Source organism: Schistocerca cancellata, chromosome 11, assembly GCF_023864275.1.
Source record: "Schistocerca cancellata isolate TAMUIC-IGC-003103 chromosome 11, iqSchCanc2.1, whole genome shotgun sequence".
Classification (NCBI taxonomy): domain Eukaryota; kingdom Metazoa; phylum Arthropoda; class Insecta; order Orthoptera; family Acrididae; genus Schistocerca; species Schistocerca cancellata.
The window spans coordinates 145,152,300-145,170,744 of record NC_064636.1 but is presented as its reverse complement, the minus strand read 5'-3'; the positions used below and the strand labels follow the sequence as shown (position 1 = coordinate 145,170,744).

The 18,445-nt window shown below is 42.4% G+C and overlaps 1 protein-coding gene across 8 annotated transcripts in view; it reads right to left on the bottom strand.

Annotated features, from left to right (window-relative positions):
• LOC126108940 (protein brambleberry-like) overlaps positions 1 to 18,445 on the bottom strand; it is a 202,427-nt gene that overhangs the window by 117,067 nt on the left and 66,915 nt on the right. For all 8 annotated transcript variants that reach the window (XM_049914316.1, XM_049914318.1, XM_049914317.1 and 5 more), the window contains exon 4: positions 14,660 to 14,845. In XM_049914316.1, the coding sequence (XP_049770273.1) occupies positions 14,660 to 14,845 (186 nt within the window). The remainder of the gene's footprint in view (positions 1 to 14,659; positions 14,846 to 18,445) is intronic.

Here is an 18,445-nt window from a genome sequence, read left to right as displayed (position 1 = left end):
TAAGCGGCAGTCTCGATGTTTCCCTCATCAGCATACGAAATACACATACCTGGTGAGTCGCATAAGGCATAACTCTCATTTTATTTCACAAATAGTTCAAGATAGTAGAACAAGGGTCCTGGCAAACAGTGGGAGGTTGACGTGTAAAAGCACAATTCTGCAACAGTTGGAAAAATTTCTGCCGACCTAGGTGCACATACGGCTGACTATAAGGGTAGGGGGTACAAATAACCTCACAGATTAAGATACTTTTAATGGTGAGTGGAGGGGAGGGCTGACAGCAACACACGACGTTGACCTTAGTAATGTTATATAACTGCTGTTAGTACTTTCTATTTCACAATCTTACTCTTACGAGGGTTTACGAACGATGTTATACTTAAGAAATATAATTACAATATTATTATTATTTTTATTATTATTTTATATAAAAGTACTATTTGAAACATTTTGGAGGGTGACATTACAACATACAATCAACTTAAAAACATATACATCGTACTTACGGAAGAACTGACTACCTCTTTTTTCTAAAAATTTATGTACAAGAACATATTTAACAAAAATTCCTCTTTTATAGAAGTCTAAGAGAAGTTATGTTACTTGTTTCAAAGAGAAATGAAGAATGTAAAACATGTTATAATGTGTTAAAATTGGAATAAACAAACAAAATATCAAGAGGAAAAAACAGGTCGCTACTTATCGTAAATAAAACACATCGTGTTGCAGACAGACACAATTAAAAGAAACACATAGCTTTTGACCACAGCCTTCATCAGTAAGAGAGAGACCACTGATGTTATTTTATTTCAATAAAACGAAAGCCATTTGGTGACAAAAACACACATTTCCTTGGAGTCACAAGCTGGATTTAAAGCCCCTTCACTAATTTCAGAAATAACCTCAGAAAAAAGTAGGTCCCTTGAAAGAAGAGTATAAGGCAGGGAGGAATTGTGTAAACCAACACTATATGTGACTGTCAAAAAAATGTTGGTTCTACTATGTTTGTTGGTTGGTCGGTTTGGGGAAGGAGACCAGACAGCGTGGTCATCGGTCTCATCAGATTAGGGAAGGATTGGGAAGGAAAACGGCCGTGCCCTTTCAGAGGAACCATCCCGGCATGTGCCTGGAGCGATTTAGGGAAATCACGGAAAACCTAAATCAGGATGGCCGGGCGCGGGATCGAACCGTCGTCCTTGCGAATGCGAGTCCAGTGTCTAACCACTGCGCCACCCCACTCGGTTACTATGTTTGTTATTGTCAGTTATTACCCACTGTGTTATATCTACTATTTTACAAGTATTGTGTGATTTTTATTTAGAGAAATGTATAAGTACATAGCGTACAAACTGCCAGCGACTGACACCATTTTCTTCTTCTCGTCACCCATACTTTCTGACATATAAACTACTTTTGAAGTGCCGAAATATACTGCAACAAATAAAATGCCACACTGTACAACGCGCTCGCAGTGAGACAGTTGCAATTCCTGGAATCCATCGCCCACGGTCTCTGGCCTGCTGAGGAGCACCACAGTCCTGGGTCCAGACCTAAATCGTGAAAATCCGCTGCATTACGCCCCACACAAACAGACCAGGCCTGCGGGCAGATCGGTGAGACTAGATCAGACTGACAGGGCCCGCATATTAGAGGCAAACGAATGGCTTCAGATCAGCAGGCCCAGTCCATTACAGATACCCACAGAAACAGCCTCCAGTTTTGGCCCACCGTAGAAATCCACTCGTGTTGCCAGATATTCACGAGCCACAGACAGCATGTCGATGAAATAACACTGTGGTGATCAGTCCGTGCAACAGATAACTTGTTCGAACACTCTGAGAATCAATAATAATGAGGATAGGTAGCAACTCACTGTAAAGATGATTGCTGAGCCACAGACTGGCACGTAGAAAAGACAATAGCACTCACGAGTAAATTTTCAGCCGTAGCTTTTGTCAGGAAATTAGAGCGCGCACACACACATTCACACAATCACTCGGACACAACTCGTGCACACGTGACTACCATCTCTGGCCGCTGCATCTACAGCCTCTGAGAATCCCGAAACAAACCACTCCTCGTTCCTCCCTGCCTCTCGTCGGCAGTTGCTAGGCTAGCGGCAAGAAGTGACTGCGGCACTGACTGCAAGCTGAGGAGAGTGGCAGGAAGAGGAGAAGCAACAGGAATGAGGGAGTAGGGAAGTGGTACACGTACTCGTACGGACCCAGCCAGCGACAATGCACGACACCTCAGTAAACAAACCATTTCATCTAGTGATACAAAAATGAGATTTTTCCAGTGTTCCTTTCAAATTTCACAGACATTTCCCCAATTTCCCTGATGTGTTTGAAATTCCCCGATTTCCATAACCTGTGGCAACCCTGTACTTCCGTATCTCTGTGAATAAAAACATTTTGAGCGTTTATCATACACCATAAATGTTTCTTTGTGGCTATCATTAGCAAAGAACCATATTTCGATAATCTGAACCATTTATGAAATATAACTACACAGTCTATTCAAAAAATTCTGAAACATTCGTTATTTCTCGCCAGAATTTTCATTGTCGTAAGTCTGTTAGTTATTGTTCAGTGCTGTATCGAGCAGAACATTTTTACGCACAGATGCGAATTTCGAGATGGCAGAGTTAGAGGAGCAACACACGTGCATTAAATTTTGCGTGAAACTAAAGAAAACGTTCACAGAGACCCATCAAATTATGCTGGAATCCTACGGTGATGAGCGCTTAAGCCGTACTTAGTGTTACGAGTGGTTCACCTGGTTCAAAAATGGACGAACAGAAGTTAAGATGACCCTCGTTCAGGGAACCCTTCGACGTCTAACAAAAATGCTCGTGTCGGGAATGTCAAAGAAATTGTGTGTGGTAATCAAAGATTGATTGTCCAAGAGATTGCAAAACAGTGTAACATTTCAGTTGGGTCATGTCACGAAATCCTGACACGGCATCTCATAATGCACTGTGTTGCCACAAAAGTTCGTCACATAGCTCCCGCCTGTCCCCTGCGGACTTTTTTTATTCCCAATGTTGAAAACCCCATTGACAGGAGGAGGGTTTGCAACACTAGACGAGATAAAAGAAAATTTGTAGATGGCAAAGTGGAAACACCATTGGGAACGACGTATCAATTGTGGAGGAGAGATTTCGAAGGAGACCAGGCACAATAAGTAGAAGGTACGCACTGAAAAAGTTTGTGGACAAAGTTACAGAATTTTTAGAACAGACCTCGTATTGTTACGACCACACGATTCGCGATGTCCAGGAGCAGAATTGGGTGCACTGCGTGTGTCTATTTGCTGATATAAAAACCAATAACTTGAGATCTAAATGACAGATCATTCTGCTTTCAGATTTAAATAACAATTTCCATACCCTATCTACGTTCCACATAAGGCAACGTACGAGGTTAAGATCAACCAGACAAAGTTTATGCAATGCGTACCATCTCTCAGAACAGGTATCCACATTAGGCAGGCAGTACAGTGACAACAAAGCCGTGTGCAGCACAGAATGTAGAGCGCACATATGTAGCAGTTGAGCGGTTAAATTTCGTCTGAAAATGACATTCATCACAAAGCTGTATCAATCTCGCAAAATATCATGTTTCGTACTCGGCTGCCTCTTTGCTTCATCAATTAAAAGAAATGTAGGCTTCATTTCATTGTCATTTCTCATCAATGTAAATTGACTTCGAATATAAATTTGTCAGAAAAGGCATTAATTAACCACTGTGAAGTGATACACCGCTGTAGAGATAACATTAGCAGCTGATAACAGACTCGCTGACAACAGTTTCTCGCGTGGAGGTACCTGCTTGCGATTCCACCTTCCCCTCCCCTTTCCGCCCTTCACTCGCAGTCACTGTTAGTAGCAACGAGCCAGCTAATTGCTCACTGTAATGGTGAGAGTGTGAACCAGACTGATGGAGAGGCCAGTTTAGGTGATCACTGCTAAATCGTCAGCAAAAGTTTAACATTTGACAGTGATTTTGTGTCCAGATTCAGAGACCTTTGATGTGTTTTCTCCATCCACTCAGACCTTTGTCCAGAACCAAGTTAAACAGCAGGGGGAGAGGCCGTCTCCTTGTCCAAACTCGTATACACGTCGCAAAAGGCTCAGAGGGTTCAACAAGCGATTTTACCATTGATGGTGTGTTCAAATTAGTTGTCTGGTCTTCCTGCCCACTCTGAGGTCTTCCAGAGTGTCGAAAACACTGTCTCTCGAGAGAATCGCAAACCCTCATAAATCTGCAAAGCTGACTACTGCACTGGTACACTGGTGAATTCTTAATATTGTCTCCAGGTACCAAGCCCATTCTGTGCACGGTCGGCCCTTCCTAAATCCATTTGGTAGTCACCAATCAGGTGGTCAGTGTGTTGCTAAAGCCATTTGTGGGGAGTTTCGAAGGCACTTTGTATGTGATTGTCTAAAGACTGTGTAGTTGTTGGATCAGCTTTGTCGCCTTCCTTATGCAGTTGGAGCATCAATGGACATTCCCAATCGTGTGGAATTGTTTCAGTTTCCCAGGTTTTTAAAATAATGTGAACAATAAGAACTAATGAATGTGTCAGTAACTTTCGCATCACAGAATCATAAAAAATAGAATCACCTTTTAGAATTTTTGTGCCTGACCTAAAATTCAAAGCATATTTTATAAAAATGTGTAACAATAATCGAAATTGCTGGATGGAAAAATATGAAAAATAGTGGAAAGACAACAACTCACCTGCAGCTGACTGATGAGTGGCACACAGAAACATGCAACAGCACACAGTATTTATAGTAGCTTTCAAACTCTTTCTCTCTATCTCTCTCTCGTGAAAGTACTCACATTCACACAGATAACCACACTGACACTCAACTGCTCACACTCACGGCTGCAATTCTGTGCGGCTGGGTTCCTGTGTGGTTGTTTGTGTGAATATGTGTACCTTTACTAGAGAAAGAGCAAGATCTTGAACGCTAGTGTAAATACTGTTTTTCTGTTGCATGTTTCTATGTGCCACACACCAGTTAACTATATGTGAGTCGTTGCCTTCCCTATATTTTACATTTTATAAAAAAGTATTGTAACAAAATGCAAGTACTCATATTAAAATACTTACATGTGTATACATAATAAACAATCAACAAATCCATAATTGAGAACATTTTATAAAACGCATCCTTAATGAAAAACTACAAGGAAAATGAGTCATTACTAAAAAAGAGTTGCAAACATCATGACAATGATAAAAAAGTCAAAAAGTATTTAATTTTTTTAAAGTTTTATAAATTTCATTATTTGTGCTGTTGCCCATACTTTTAAAATATCAATTTTAAATGATTCCGAGTGTACTATTATCCACTGGCCTTCTTGTCTTAGTTTTAATACATAACTACAAAAATGTTATAAATTACCGGTGATGGGTGCAAACAACTAGAAAATATTTTGGGAACAATTTGAGATTGAACACAATGAACGAAAGGAGCTACAGCTCGGTACTCGACGATGAATGAAATGGAACAAATAATAAGTGACCATCCAAAAAAGATTGAAATGAAACCAGCCGGAAGGGGATGGTGAAGAACCATTCCTTAGAAGTTTCCTCGGCCATTCCATTCAGTTTAGTTTAGTGAATGCACATATCAGAAATACAGAATGGAACAAGGTCGGTGCGTGCGCATGTGGAGCAGCAGCACCAGAGGTGCCGGAGCGGGGGGGAGGTGGGAGGGAAGGGAAACAGTCGTGAGGGGGGCAAACTCTTCTCGATGCCTTTTCATTCTCTTTATTTGAGATACTATCCGAAGGCAACTTGTACTGAGAAATTTGAAATTTAGTACCTGCTACCAAAGCAACACTGTGTTGCAATCACTCCTACAAAGGCCGAGCCAACCAACTGAGTGGCAGCAACTTCACCACGTGAGTGCAAATCTTCCGCCACCGAACTAAACTGTCTTAAGTACTGTCTGACAATAGAAGTGACTAATGCACCATCAAGAGTGAGAAACACAGTCACTGAATATACACAGCAAGATTGTAAAAACCCATACATTGAGAATGAAACAAGTGACAAGAGAACTACAGTCTACAGTTTAGATACACAATCACATATGAATAAATAAAAATGCTGCATAAAACACCCCGAAGAGTCTACGTCAATAAAATGTTACTTTAAATTGTGCCGCGTCCCGTGTGCTACTAGCAACAAAGCAATGACCCTCTGAATGTTATCATTAGACCTTCTGCAATTAACTTGATGTCTGAAATACATGCAACTCTACCTTCAAAAAGTGAAATGCCATTACGAAACTCAACATGACTGCATATGATCAGAGACATCACCTAAATTTCACTGATTTGCAAAAACAGTAACAGGCTATTTAGGCACAGCTTTGTAGACAAACCTTGTGACAATGTTGACTAGAACACACTCCTTCAAGTTCTGGAGGTAAAGGGGGAGGGGGGGGGGGGTGAAATACCATTTACCAGTTGTACAGACACCGGACTGCACTTAAAAAGAAACGAAAATGAAGCAGTGGCTGACGAGGAGAGTGACACAGCAATGTAGCCCATTCCCAATCTTATCCAATAGCATTGAGCAGGCAGTACAGGAAACCAAGGAGAAATTTGGAAAGGGAATTACAGTTCATGGAGATTAAACAAAAATTTTGGGCTTTTCTGATGACACTGTAATTCTGGTTGGTTGATTTGGAGGAAGGGACCAAACAGAGAGGTCATTGGCCCTATCAGATTAGGGAAGAAAGTTAACCGTGCCCTTTCAGAGGAACCATCCTGGCATTTGCCTGAAATGATTTAAGGAAATCACAGGAAACCTAAAGCAGTACTGTTGGACACGGGTTCGAACTGTCGACCTCCCAAACGAGAGGTGCCACCTCGCTCGCTACATTGTGACTCTGTCACACAAGGCAAAGGACTCTGAAGAGCAACTGAATGGAATGGATACTGTCTTGAAAAGACACAATAAGATAAATAACAACTAAAGTAAAACAAGGATAATGAACTGCAGTCAAAATCAGAGGGTATTAGGCTAAGAAACCAAACACTAAAAGTAGTACACGAGTTTTTGTATTTGTACAGCGAAATAGCTGATGATGGCCAAAATAGGGAGGATATAAAACGCAGATGGGCAAAGGCAAGAAAAGCTTTTCCAATGAAGAGAAATCTGTTACCAATGAACATAAATTTAAGTGTTAATAAGTATTTTCTGAAGGACTTCGTCTGGGGTGTAGTCTTCTAAAGAGGTAAACAGGAACGATAAACAGTCCAGAAAAGAAAGGGGGATAGAAGCTTTGGAAATATGTGGATCCATAGAAGATCAGATTGGTAGACTGAGTAACTAAAGGAGGTACGAGATGACGATCCACCACGAACAGCACAGGTCTAGCACGACAGCCTTCTGGAGGTGGAACAGGTGGAATTAAGATAATTAACATACACATTATCTGCACTCAGAAATAGTTAAAGTAATCTTAAGCTCCCACGAATCTGCACATGCGCGTGGACAGTGACAACTCGAATGTGCACAGGAGGGTATCCTCAGAGTATCCTTTCTGGTTTTACTGTTTATGGTTTACTGTTGTTGTTGACATCTGTCAGCAGCTAACTTCGGGTTTTCGTATGGGAGATTTTGCAATTATCAGTGCTTAAATTATAACAAATATCGATATTCAAACAAAAGCAATATTTTTGGCTAAAAAGCTTTTTATTACAAGCGGTTTTTGAAAAGCATTCTTTGTACCGACTGCATCATATTCTAGAAGTGGAATGGACCATGAAAGCATCAAGTGTTCTATTTCACATGTATAGTGAGGAAAGGTATCGTATGAGCATCAACTTGCTGTATCATAATAAAATATGTCAGCAATCAATTATTTCTGAGCAAATGTGTGTATAACTTTATATATGCGATTTTCGACTTGTTTATATAGAGCTGTGCTGTAATGTACGAAAAGGCACAGTTGATATGATTGCATCTTTTGCTTTATTTCAATATGCCTGGCAGGAGGGTCACAAAGGGAACAACAATAATGACTGAGTGAAACTGCCTCCTACATTACTGTGTCTCCTGAGGAAATTCCTTCCTGTGTAATCAACAGAAGCTTGTTGAAATAAGTCGCATCCACTCTCATGAAGTTCTGAAATTCCTGAAGGTATTTGGGCCTAAATTACTTCATTAACAGGGAATATGTGCCCCTGCCCCTACCTTCGTCCCTTCTTCCCAGCCAGGTTTTCAGCTGACGACATCTGACTTTATGTTGTCGTTATCGTGCCCGTCCTAAGTGTTATAGACACTGCCACAGCAGTAGCTCCAAAAACAACCACATTGTCCATGCACAAAATTCTGTATAAACTTAAATTTAGATAAAGTTGCTACTCACCATATAGCGGAGATGCTGATTTGCAGACAGCCACAACAAAAAGATTGTCACAATATAAGCTTTCAGCCATCAAAGGCCACACACACACGGCTGGAGCCTCTGGCAGCTGAAGCCACACTCAGTTAATGAATAAATAGGAACCTTGAGCTCTCAGAAATTTTTAATTGGAGTAAACAACTTTGCAAGAAATCAGCCATTCCACTTTGACATTTGTGTGGTGTTGTCACCTAGTGCACATGTGTCACTTACACCAGCACTATTCCACGTGCATTGCGTAATCGGCCAACGTGAACCAGTCTGCAGCTCCTAATTTGTACACTTGGGGTGTTGCTGCATGTGTGTGCACCTTAGGTGCAACGTGTAAGACAGGCTTAATGAGGAGGTACTAATTTGAATTGGGGAATTGTTGGTTGGATGATTAAAGGCATCAAACTACTAGGTCATCAGTCCCTTTTTACTCTAAAGCACAGGTCTACATGACCGTATGTCAGAGATGGCCGACTGCAGAAAATCCACGGGAAAAAACCCCAAGGTCTACCAAAGGTCAACAAAGGCTAGATAAGGGACAAATAAAAAGAAGGGGGGGAGGGGGTGTATAGGAATAAGGCAGGTGAGATGGCCTATCTAGGAAGCAGTCGGAGGCCCCCAAAATCAGAATGCAATGAGGGGACATAAGAGGTCTGTTCAAAAATTTCTGGGATTTTGTGCACAAAATTTTTCTACGCTTACCTTTTACTTATTGTGCATGGTCTCCTTCGAACAACTCTTCTCCACAATCGATACACCACTCACAATGTCGGTTCCACTTCCAGAAGCAGTCTGGGTACACCTCTTGGTGGCTAGCATGAAATGCAGTCTATGAATTTTCCTCTCTCACCAATTGCTGCAAATCTTCATTCTTTCAATGAAATAGTCAACTTTGGGAATATGAAAAAAAAAAAAAAAAAAAAAAAAAAAAAAAGTCCGCAGGTGCCAGAATACAGAGGATGAGACAGCACAGTGATTTTGTTTTTTGTGCAATAGTCATGTGCCAACAGGGATGAAAATGCAGATGCATTATCGTGATGCAAGAGCTACGAATTTTCTCGCCACATTTCAGGCCATTTCCTCCTCACATTTCCTTGCAGGCATTGCAACATGTGCCCATAGTACCATCAATTAACAGTTTGTCCCTGGGACATGAATTCATGATGAACTAATCCTTCAAAGTCAAACTAAAATATCAGCACGGCTTTCACATTTGACCTGGTCTGGTGGGCTTTTATTGGTCTCTGAGAACCTTTACCGACCCACTGTGGAGATGGAACCTCAGTCTCATTTGTGCGATCCAAAAGCTCCTCAGAGGTTGCGACGCGAAGGTCTTTCTGGTCTCCACTCGTGAGCCGTGGGACAAACTTGGCAGCAACAAGATGCACTGTAACATGCTGTGTCAGTATTTTTCGACATTATCCAACTGAAATATTACGTTATTTTCCAATCTCTCAGGCAGTCGGTCTTTGACTGGCACACACAATTTCGTTGACATTCCTGACAAGAACGTCGTCGGCTGACGTCGAAGGGCATCCTGGACGAGGGTCATCTAACTTCCATCCGGCTATTTTTAGACCGTGTGAGCTATTCGTAACACCGAGTACGGCTTAGGCAGTCACCACTGTAGACTTCCTGTCTTTGGTGTGTCTCTGCAAAGATTTTCTCGAGTTTCATGCAAAGTTTAATGCACACACACATTGCTCCTCTAACTCCGTCATCTTGAAATTTGCAAACTGTGCGACAACGTTCTACTCTACACAGCACTAAACAATAACTAATAGACATACAACAATGAAACTTCTCGCAGTTACACATTAAACACAGACGCGGGCAAGGATCCAACCACGTTTCGATCCAACACCACATTGCTGTGAAGTTATGAATGTTCCAAAATTTTTTGAACAGACACGAGATTGACACTGAGGGAAGGACTGGAAGAACAAGAAGTGGTCACTAACACAAACGTCACTGTGGACTGTGGACTCTCCAGTGAGTGGACAGATGGGAGATGACAAGGACTGCAGATGGGAAGGTCAGTGGCCAAAAAGTACCATGCACCACAGAAGAGTGGGGGCACCAGTATTCAAGAGACAAAGATCAAGTTGTGCCAATAAGTTTTTGAGGTCTTGACCGCGACCCGTGATCTTCACGGGAATTGAAATTGCCCGAGATTAGGAAAGGTGGGGGGGAACTGAGAGGCCATTGCAAACAACATGTTCTGAGACACTTCACCATCAGGAGGGATGTAAACATTACAGATGGTAATATCCTGAAATTCCCTTACCCAAACAGCCACAGCCTCGAAAGGTGTATTACGAGGCCCCAGTTTGCTATATAATGTGTCCAGAACAAATGTGCAAACAACACCTGACACCCTGTCATAGGTAGCACTATTCTTTTAACATCCCTGGTACCCACAAAAGGCCGCAGTCCGCATTGCTGGAAACCGAGTCTCCTCAAGGGCAATGCAGAGCACAGGTGAAGCGCTTAAAAGATTATGTAGCTCAGCCAGGTGATAGAAAAAACCACTACAATTGCACTGGAGAACAATGCTGTCGATGTCATACGAAGTCATGCAGGGACCGAGGGGGTGGGTTATGTCTTGGGTCACCTGCTGCCACTGCTTGAGGGGTTAAGACACCAACACACATTGGTCCTGGTTCCATTGTGTGGTGCAACCAGGGACCTCCACAGTTGCCACAATCTCTGTCTCGGCCACAGGAGTGGAATAGGTGGCATCTGATGACGTGGGTGCCTCCAGAATCTGTCTCTCCTTGGAGAACTTTTTATTGTTTTTGGGTGATTGTGAGGGCTTCTCTAAAGGTAATGACGACGATCACGATGCACTGTGACCAGCAGCTTGTAGCTCCTTCAGTCACTATACGGTATCCGGTTGTAGACTGGCAGGAGCCTCGTAACGATGTTTCCTTCCTGGTGAGAGAAGCTGGAGGAAGCGGATTTGTCTCTGGCTGTGAGGTGAGGACCAAAGTCTCCAGTACGGAGGAAGCCATTGATCCCTAAGTAGGTAGGAGGAAGTAGCAAGAGGAGAGCCCCAAACAGTCAGGGGTAAGGGGGGGGGGGGGGGTCCGGATGTTGCGGCACACTCGGTCGAGCGGCCGTCAGGGCTCACTGTAGAAGGTGTAATAGAAGGGACTATGTTTACCACAGGGGCAACATCGTCATAGTTGCAGCATAGAACACTGTTATACATGCTGGCTACAACTGCTCACACTAGTTCTCGGCACCTTGATAGGTTAGTTTGTCCGGGGTCTTACATTCTTGGAAACGGTTCAATCTGGCGAGCAGGGAGACAGGGAGAATGGTGTTTTCCACCAAAGGCTTGATCACGGTAAGCAGTTTCAAGTGGATGTAGTTTGCAGTGGTTATGCAGAGATGAAGAGACTTGCACAGGATAGAGTAGGGCGGAGAGCTCAACACACCCTTCAACACACCATCCATTCCGTTCAACTGCTCTTCCAAGTCCTTTGCTGTCTCTGACAGAATTACAATGTCATCGGCGAACTTCAAAGTTTTTATTTCTTCTCCGTGGATTTTAATACCTACTCCGAATTTTTCTTTTGTTTCCTTTACTGCTTGCTCAATATACATATTGAATAACATTGGGGAGAGGCTACAACCCTGTCTTACTCCCTTCCCAACCACTGCTTCCCTTTCATGCCCCTCGACTCTTATAACTGCCATCTGCTTTCTGTACAAATTGTAAATAGCCTTTCACTCCCTGATTTTACCCCTGCCACCTTCAGAATTTGAAAGAGAGTATTCCAGTCAACATTGTCAAAAGCTTTCTCTAAGTCTACAAATGCTAGAAATGTAGGTTTGCCTTTCCTTAATCTTTCTTCTAAGATAAGTCGTAAGGTCAGTATTGCCTCACGTGTTCCAACATTTCTACGGAATCCAAACTGATCTTCCCCGAGGTCGGCTTCTACCAGTTTTTCCATTCGTCTGTAAAGAATTCGTGTTAGTATTTTGCAGCTGTGGCTTATTAAACTGATTGTTCGGTAATTTTCACATCTGTCAACACCTGCTTTCTTTGGGATTGGAATTATTATATTCTTCTTGAAGTCTGAGGGTATTTCGCCTGTTTCATACATCTTGCTCACCAGATGGTAGAGTTTTGTCAGGACTGGCTCTCCCAAGGCCGTCAGTAGTTCCAATGGAATGTTGTCTATTCCAGGGGCCTTGTTTCGACTCAGGTCTTTCAGTGCTCTGTCAAACTCTTCACGCAGTATCGTATCTCCCATTTCATCTTCATCTACATCCTCTTCCATTTCCATAATATTGTCCTCAAGTACATCGCCCTTGTATAGACCCTCTATATACTCCTTCCACCTTTCTGCTTTCCCTTCTTTGCTTAGAACTGGGTTTCCATCTGAGCTCTTGATATTCATACGAGTCATTCTCTTATCTCCAAAGGTCTCTTTAATTTTCCTGTAGGCAGTATCTATCTTACCCCTAGTGAGATAGGCCTCTACATCCTTACATTTGTCCTCTAGCCATCCCTGCTTAGCCATTTTGCACTTCCTGTCGATCTCATTTTTGAGACGTTTGTATTCCTTTTTGCCTGCTTCATTTACTGCATTTTTATATTTTCTCCTATCATCAATTAAATTCAATATTTCTTCTGTTACCCAAGGATTTCTACTAGCCCTCGTCTTTTTACCTACTTGATTCTCTGCTGCCTTCACTACTTCATCCCTCAAAGCTACCCATTCTTTTTCTACTGTATTAATTTCCCCCATTCCTGTCAATTGCTCCCTTATGCTCTCCCTGAATCTCTGTACAACCTGTGGTTCTTTTAGTTTATCCAGGTCCCATCTCCTTAAATTCCCACCTTTTTGCAGTTTCTTCAGTTTTAATCTACAGGTCATAACCAATAGATTGTGGTCAGAGTCCACATCTGCCCCTGGAAATGTCTTACAATTTAAAACCTGGTTCCTAAATCTCTGTCTTACCATTATATAATCTATCTGATACCTTTTAGTATCTCCAGGGTTCTTCCATGTATACAACCTTCCATCATGATTCTTAAACCAAGTGTTAGCTATGATTAAGTTGTGCTCTGTGCAAAATTCTACCAGGCGGCTTCCTCTTTCATTTCTTACCCCCAATCCATATTCACCTACTATGTTACCTTCTCTCCCTTTTCCTACACTCGAATTCCAGTCACCCATGACTATTAAATTTTCGTCTCCCTTCACTATCTGAATAATTTCTTTTATTTCATCATAGATTTCTTCAATTTCTTCGTCATCTGCAGAGCTAGTTGGCATATAAACTTGTATTACTGTAGTAGGTGTGGGCTTCGTACCTATCTTGGCCACAATAATGCGTTCACTATGCTGTTTGTAGTAGCTTACCCGCATTCCTATTTTCCTATTCATTATTAAACCTACTCCTGCATTACCCCTATTTGACTTTGTGTTTATAACCCTGTAGTCACCTGACCAGAATTCTTGTTCCTCCTGCCACCGAACTTCACTAATTCCCACTATATCTAACTTTAACCTATCCATTTCCCTTTTTAAATTTTCTAACCTACCTGCCCGATTAAGGGATCTGACATTCCACGCTCCGATCCGTAGAACGCCAGTTTTCTTTCTCCTGATAACGACATCCTCTTGAGTAGTCCCCGCCCGGAGATCCGAATGGGGGACTATTTTACCTCCGGAATATTTTACCCAAGAGGACGCCATCATCATTTAATCATACAGTAAAGCTGCATGCCCTCAGGAAAAATTACGGCCGTAGTTTCCCCTTGCTTTCAGCCGTTCGCAGTACCAGCACAGCAAGGCTGATTTGGTTATTGTTACAAGGCCAGATCAGTCAATCATCCAGACTGTTGCCCTTGCAACTACTGAAAAGGCTGCTGCCCCTCTTCAGGAACCACACGTTTGTCTGGCCTCTCAACAGATACCCCTCCGTTGTGGTTGTACCTATGGTACGGCTATCTGTATCGCTGAGGCACGCAAGCCTCCCCACCAACGGCTAGGTCCATGGTTCATGGGGGAGGGAGGGGGGGGGGGGGTGTAGTGGTAGCAGTAACATTTATACAAACTATTATCACACAACCAAAGGAAATTTGAGTGTTAACAGACCTTCACCAATGGGAAGGCTATCTCCAACAGCAGCAAATACTTATTGCCTGATGGGCAAATTTTGTGTTCTGCGGTAGGAACAGATGTGCACAGCCACAGAGCGAGAACTGACCTTCAGGGAGTCCATGGCAGAGACTTGCTGGCGCGTCGCCTCGAAAAGCCGGTCGACCGTCATCTCGGCAGCGGCACGGAACTGCTGCTGGCGTGCCGCATAGCAGACCGACCGTGCGCGGTTGTTCATCAGGTGGTAGGCGTTCCACATGTCCGCATCCATACGCTGAGTGCAATCCCGTATACTCTGGAGACAGAAAGGTGGAGGTGCACCTTTAGATATCTACTGTTTGTGGGAAAATTTACACACTGAGATGAGCTTACAAAATTAATGGATCATTAAATAACAATACAAGTTATTCATACATACCTGCAGGGTTTCAGAATAAGAATGCACGAAAACTGCAAGCCGAGTGGAAAAGGGGACAAGTGTTGGTGGATAGAATATATCTACCAGTTTAGATATGCAACACAGGGTGAGTCTCAAGGTTTTCCCCCAGTTTCTGGAGGGTGTTCCTTAGGTTATTTGGAACAAAAATGTAAATAAAGTAATGGGATCAGATCCATAATTAATGAGCTACAGTAGTAGAAAACCTCAGGAAAATGACAGAAAAAAACTTTTATTGTGGGATTTCACTATCAAAAATGCACATATAATTAATTTAAACAATTCTGTAGCAGTCTCTTGTACTCAGAGTGGATTTAAAACAAGTATTCACAATTTCCTCCCTGCATTTGAAGACAAAGATTCGCACGGGAGTGAACTGCGCGAGTAGCATTTCTTAATTTCACACACTCATTCCTTACTGATGTTACAGCATCGAAAATGCATAGTATCAATTCTCGTGTTTCCATTTTAACTTCGTACACGATGTCTTTCATCCATCCCCTGATGCAGTAATCTAAGGGTGTTAAATCTAGGGATCTGGCAGTCCAGTCGATTGGGCCCCCGCGACCTATCCATCGATGTGGGAATTGCTGATTAAAGTAAGCCGTTACCACACGGTGAAAGTGTGCAGGTGCCCCGTCATGTTGGACATACGTGTGGCATCTTGTTTCCAGACGAATGTCTTCAAGAAGCTGTGGGGAGTCTTCCCATAAAAAGTTATCGTACATCTGACCATTTAAATTTCCCGGGAGAATAAGCGGCCCCAGTAACTGGTCACACACAATACCACACTAGACACTGACACAGAATGTGTGTTGAAATCGAGATACTACCGTGGCATGGGGATTTTCATCTGCCCAGACATGCACATTATACGTGTTGTTGATGCCATCTCTTGTAAAGGTTGCCTCATCACTGTACATTATGAAGCGATAGAGATGCCGGTTTCCATGTAACCTGTTACAAAAGTGTAAACAGTTGGCACAATCATGTGGCTCTAAATGATGAACTTTCTGCACATGAAAAGGATACAGTCAATTCTCATGAAGGCTCCTACATACCTTAGAATGTGAAATGTTCAATCGGGTAGCTAGGTGTCTTGTACTCGAACGAGCACTGCGCTCTACTGAATGTAGTCCTATTCTTGAATGTCACGATGTCTTTCGGAGTGAATACGAATATGGGAAGAGTACCAGTTTCTAGCAATGTGGGGTACGTTCCACTAAATGTTTTGGCACTCAGGATCCTACGATTAGGATACCGACGGTGCTCTTCGGCAACAGCAGCTTTCGCATTACCGTCACAGAAGCCCAAAATGTACACCATCTCTCCATACTCCTGCGATGAAAACTTGCACAGCTTTGCAAAGTGTACTGTACACAGGTGACGATAACAGTAAACAGTGATTGCAGTATCAACAACACGGTTGTTATGCAAATGTACCACTTGCTGCACTTGTCTACCTAAGACTGACTGTGTGTTCTGTGAACACAAGTGTAGCACTCCGTAGACCGTGGCATGTTTCGAAACTCTGTTGTAGCCTCTGAATTACTGATCTGATCACATTACTGTATTTACATTTTTTGTTCCAAATAATCTACGGAATAGCCTCCAGCAACTGAGGGAAAACCTCGACTCACCCTGTATGCATTCTGGCAGAGTTGGACTGTGCACCAGTGGAGGCAGTAGTGCTGGAGCTCGCCATATAATGGAGCGACACACGTGTTGTTGTGTTCTCAAATCTGCAAAATTTGAGTTCACTGTGACTAGTCAGTTACAATTTCATGTCAAATATAAAGCAGAAGTTCCAACAGACGAAACGGTCCACAGGTAGTACAATATACTCCACGAGACTGTATGCTAATGTGGCATGAAGAATACTGGCAACTTGTGCAAATTCCTCAGTGTAACAATTTGTAGGGATGTGGAACCAGAAGAGCTCAGTCACAGATAAAGCAAGTGGCCAACTTGGGTCAATCAGTAGAATACTAGGGAAATGCAATTAGTCCACAAAAGAGACTGCTTACAAATCACTCTTGCAATCCATCCTAGAATAAGTGTGTGGGACCCGTACCAAACAGGATCAATGGGGAATATTGAACATATACAGGGACGGTTTGTTTGACCTGTGGGGGAGTGCACAGAGATGCTAAAAACACTGAACTGACGGACACCTGAGCCTGAAAAAGGCTACTTACATAGTTTCAAGAATGAGCTTTAAAGGATGACTAAGGATATACTACAACTCCCTACGTATCACTCCTGGAGGGATTGTGAGAACAATATTAGACTAATTACTGGGTGCACAAAGGCATTTAAACAGGCATTCTCTCCACGATTCATACTCGAATTGAACGGTACGAAGCACTAATAACTGGTACACTGGCAAGCACCATCTACCACGCACTTCACAGTTGTTTGCAGAGTACAGACATAGATACAGAACAGCCTCAACATTGGATTGGACGTGCTTCCCATCACGGCACTTCTCTTTTCCTGTGGCCCCTGTACTCACCTGACATAATACTGTGAGATTTCTTTTTATCAGGTTACATCAAAGATCATTTGCTCCTGCGTCTTAATTTGAAAGAGTTGCAAGGAAGGATAATTAATGAGGTCGCTGATATCGATCGTAAGGTGTCGGTGTGAGTAAAGCGAGAGTTTGACTGTGGTATTGACTTGCCTGTAGTGAGCACCTGTAATGAGAATTGAAAACTAGGATACATGCACTGCCCACTGGCGTGTGTGTACCGTATTTACTCGAATCTAAGCCGCACTTTTTTTCCGGTTTCTGTAATCCAAAAAAACCGCCTGCGGCTTAGAATCGAGTGCAAAGTAAGTGGAAGTTCTGAAAAATGTTGGTAGGTGCCGCCACAACTAACTTCTGACTTCGAATATGTGTAGCGCTACACGGGCATGCTTTGCAGGCACAAAGATAAATACTGGCGCCAACCTCTGCGTCAGTAAAAAAATTAAAAAAAAAAGGTGGAAGACGAGCTTTTTTCTCCGCCCCGAGTTTCGACCACTGCATTTTCGTACATTATCCGACGAAGTAACTACAAATTCCGTATTGTTCATCTTCGAATGTAGCAGCATTTCAATGTACTACGAAAATCCGACTGGCAAGACTGTTTGGGATGTTTGTCAATATGGCCAACTCTACGTTCTGAATTTTTTCCTACCTGTCAGAAGAGATGGTTGCTAATAGGAACTTTTATGAATTGTGAGTTACATGCAGTATTCTCTTCACCATAAGAATAATACGAATATAAACATTTTGCCATGCATTCTTTCGTATTTGCTGCTATCTCATTTAAATCCAGTATGCCTAATAAACTACAAAACCAGAGTGAGACAACAACAAACGCGGAAGAATATACATATCATGTAATGTTTATATTCGTATTATTCTTATGTCTAATAGTGATACAGTCAGAATTGAAGCACGGCAATTGACTA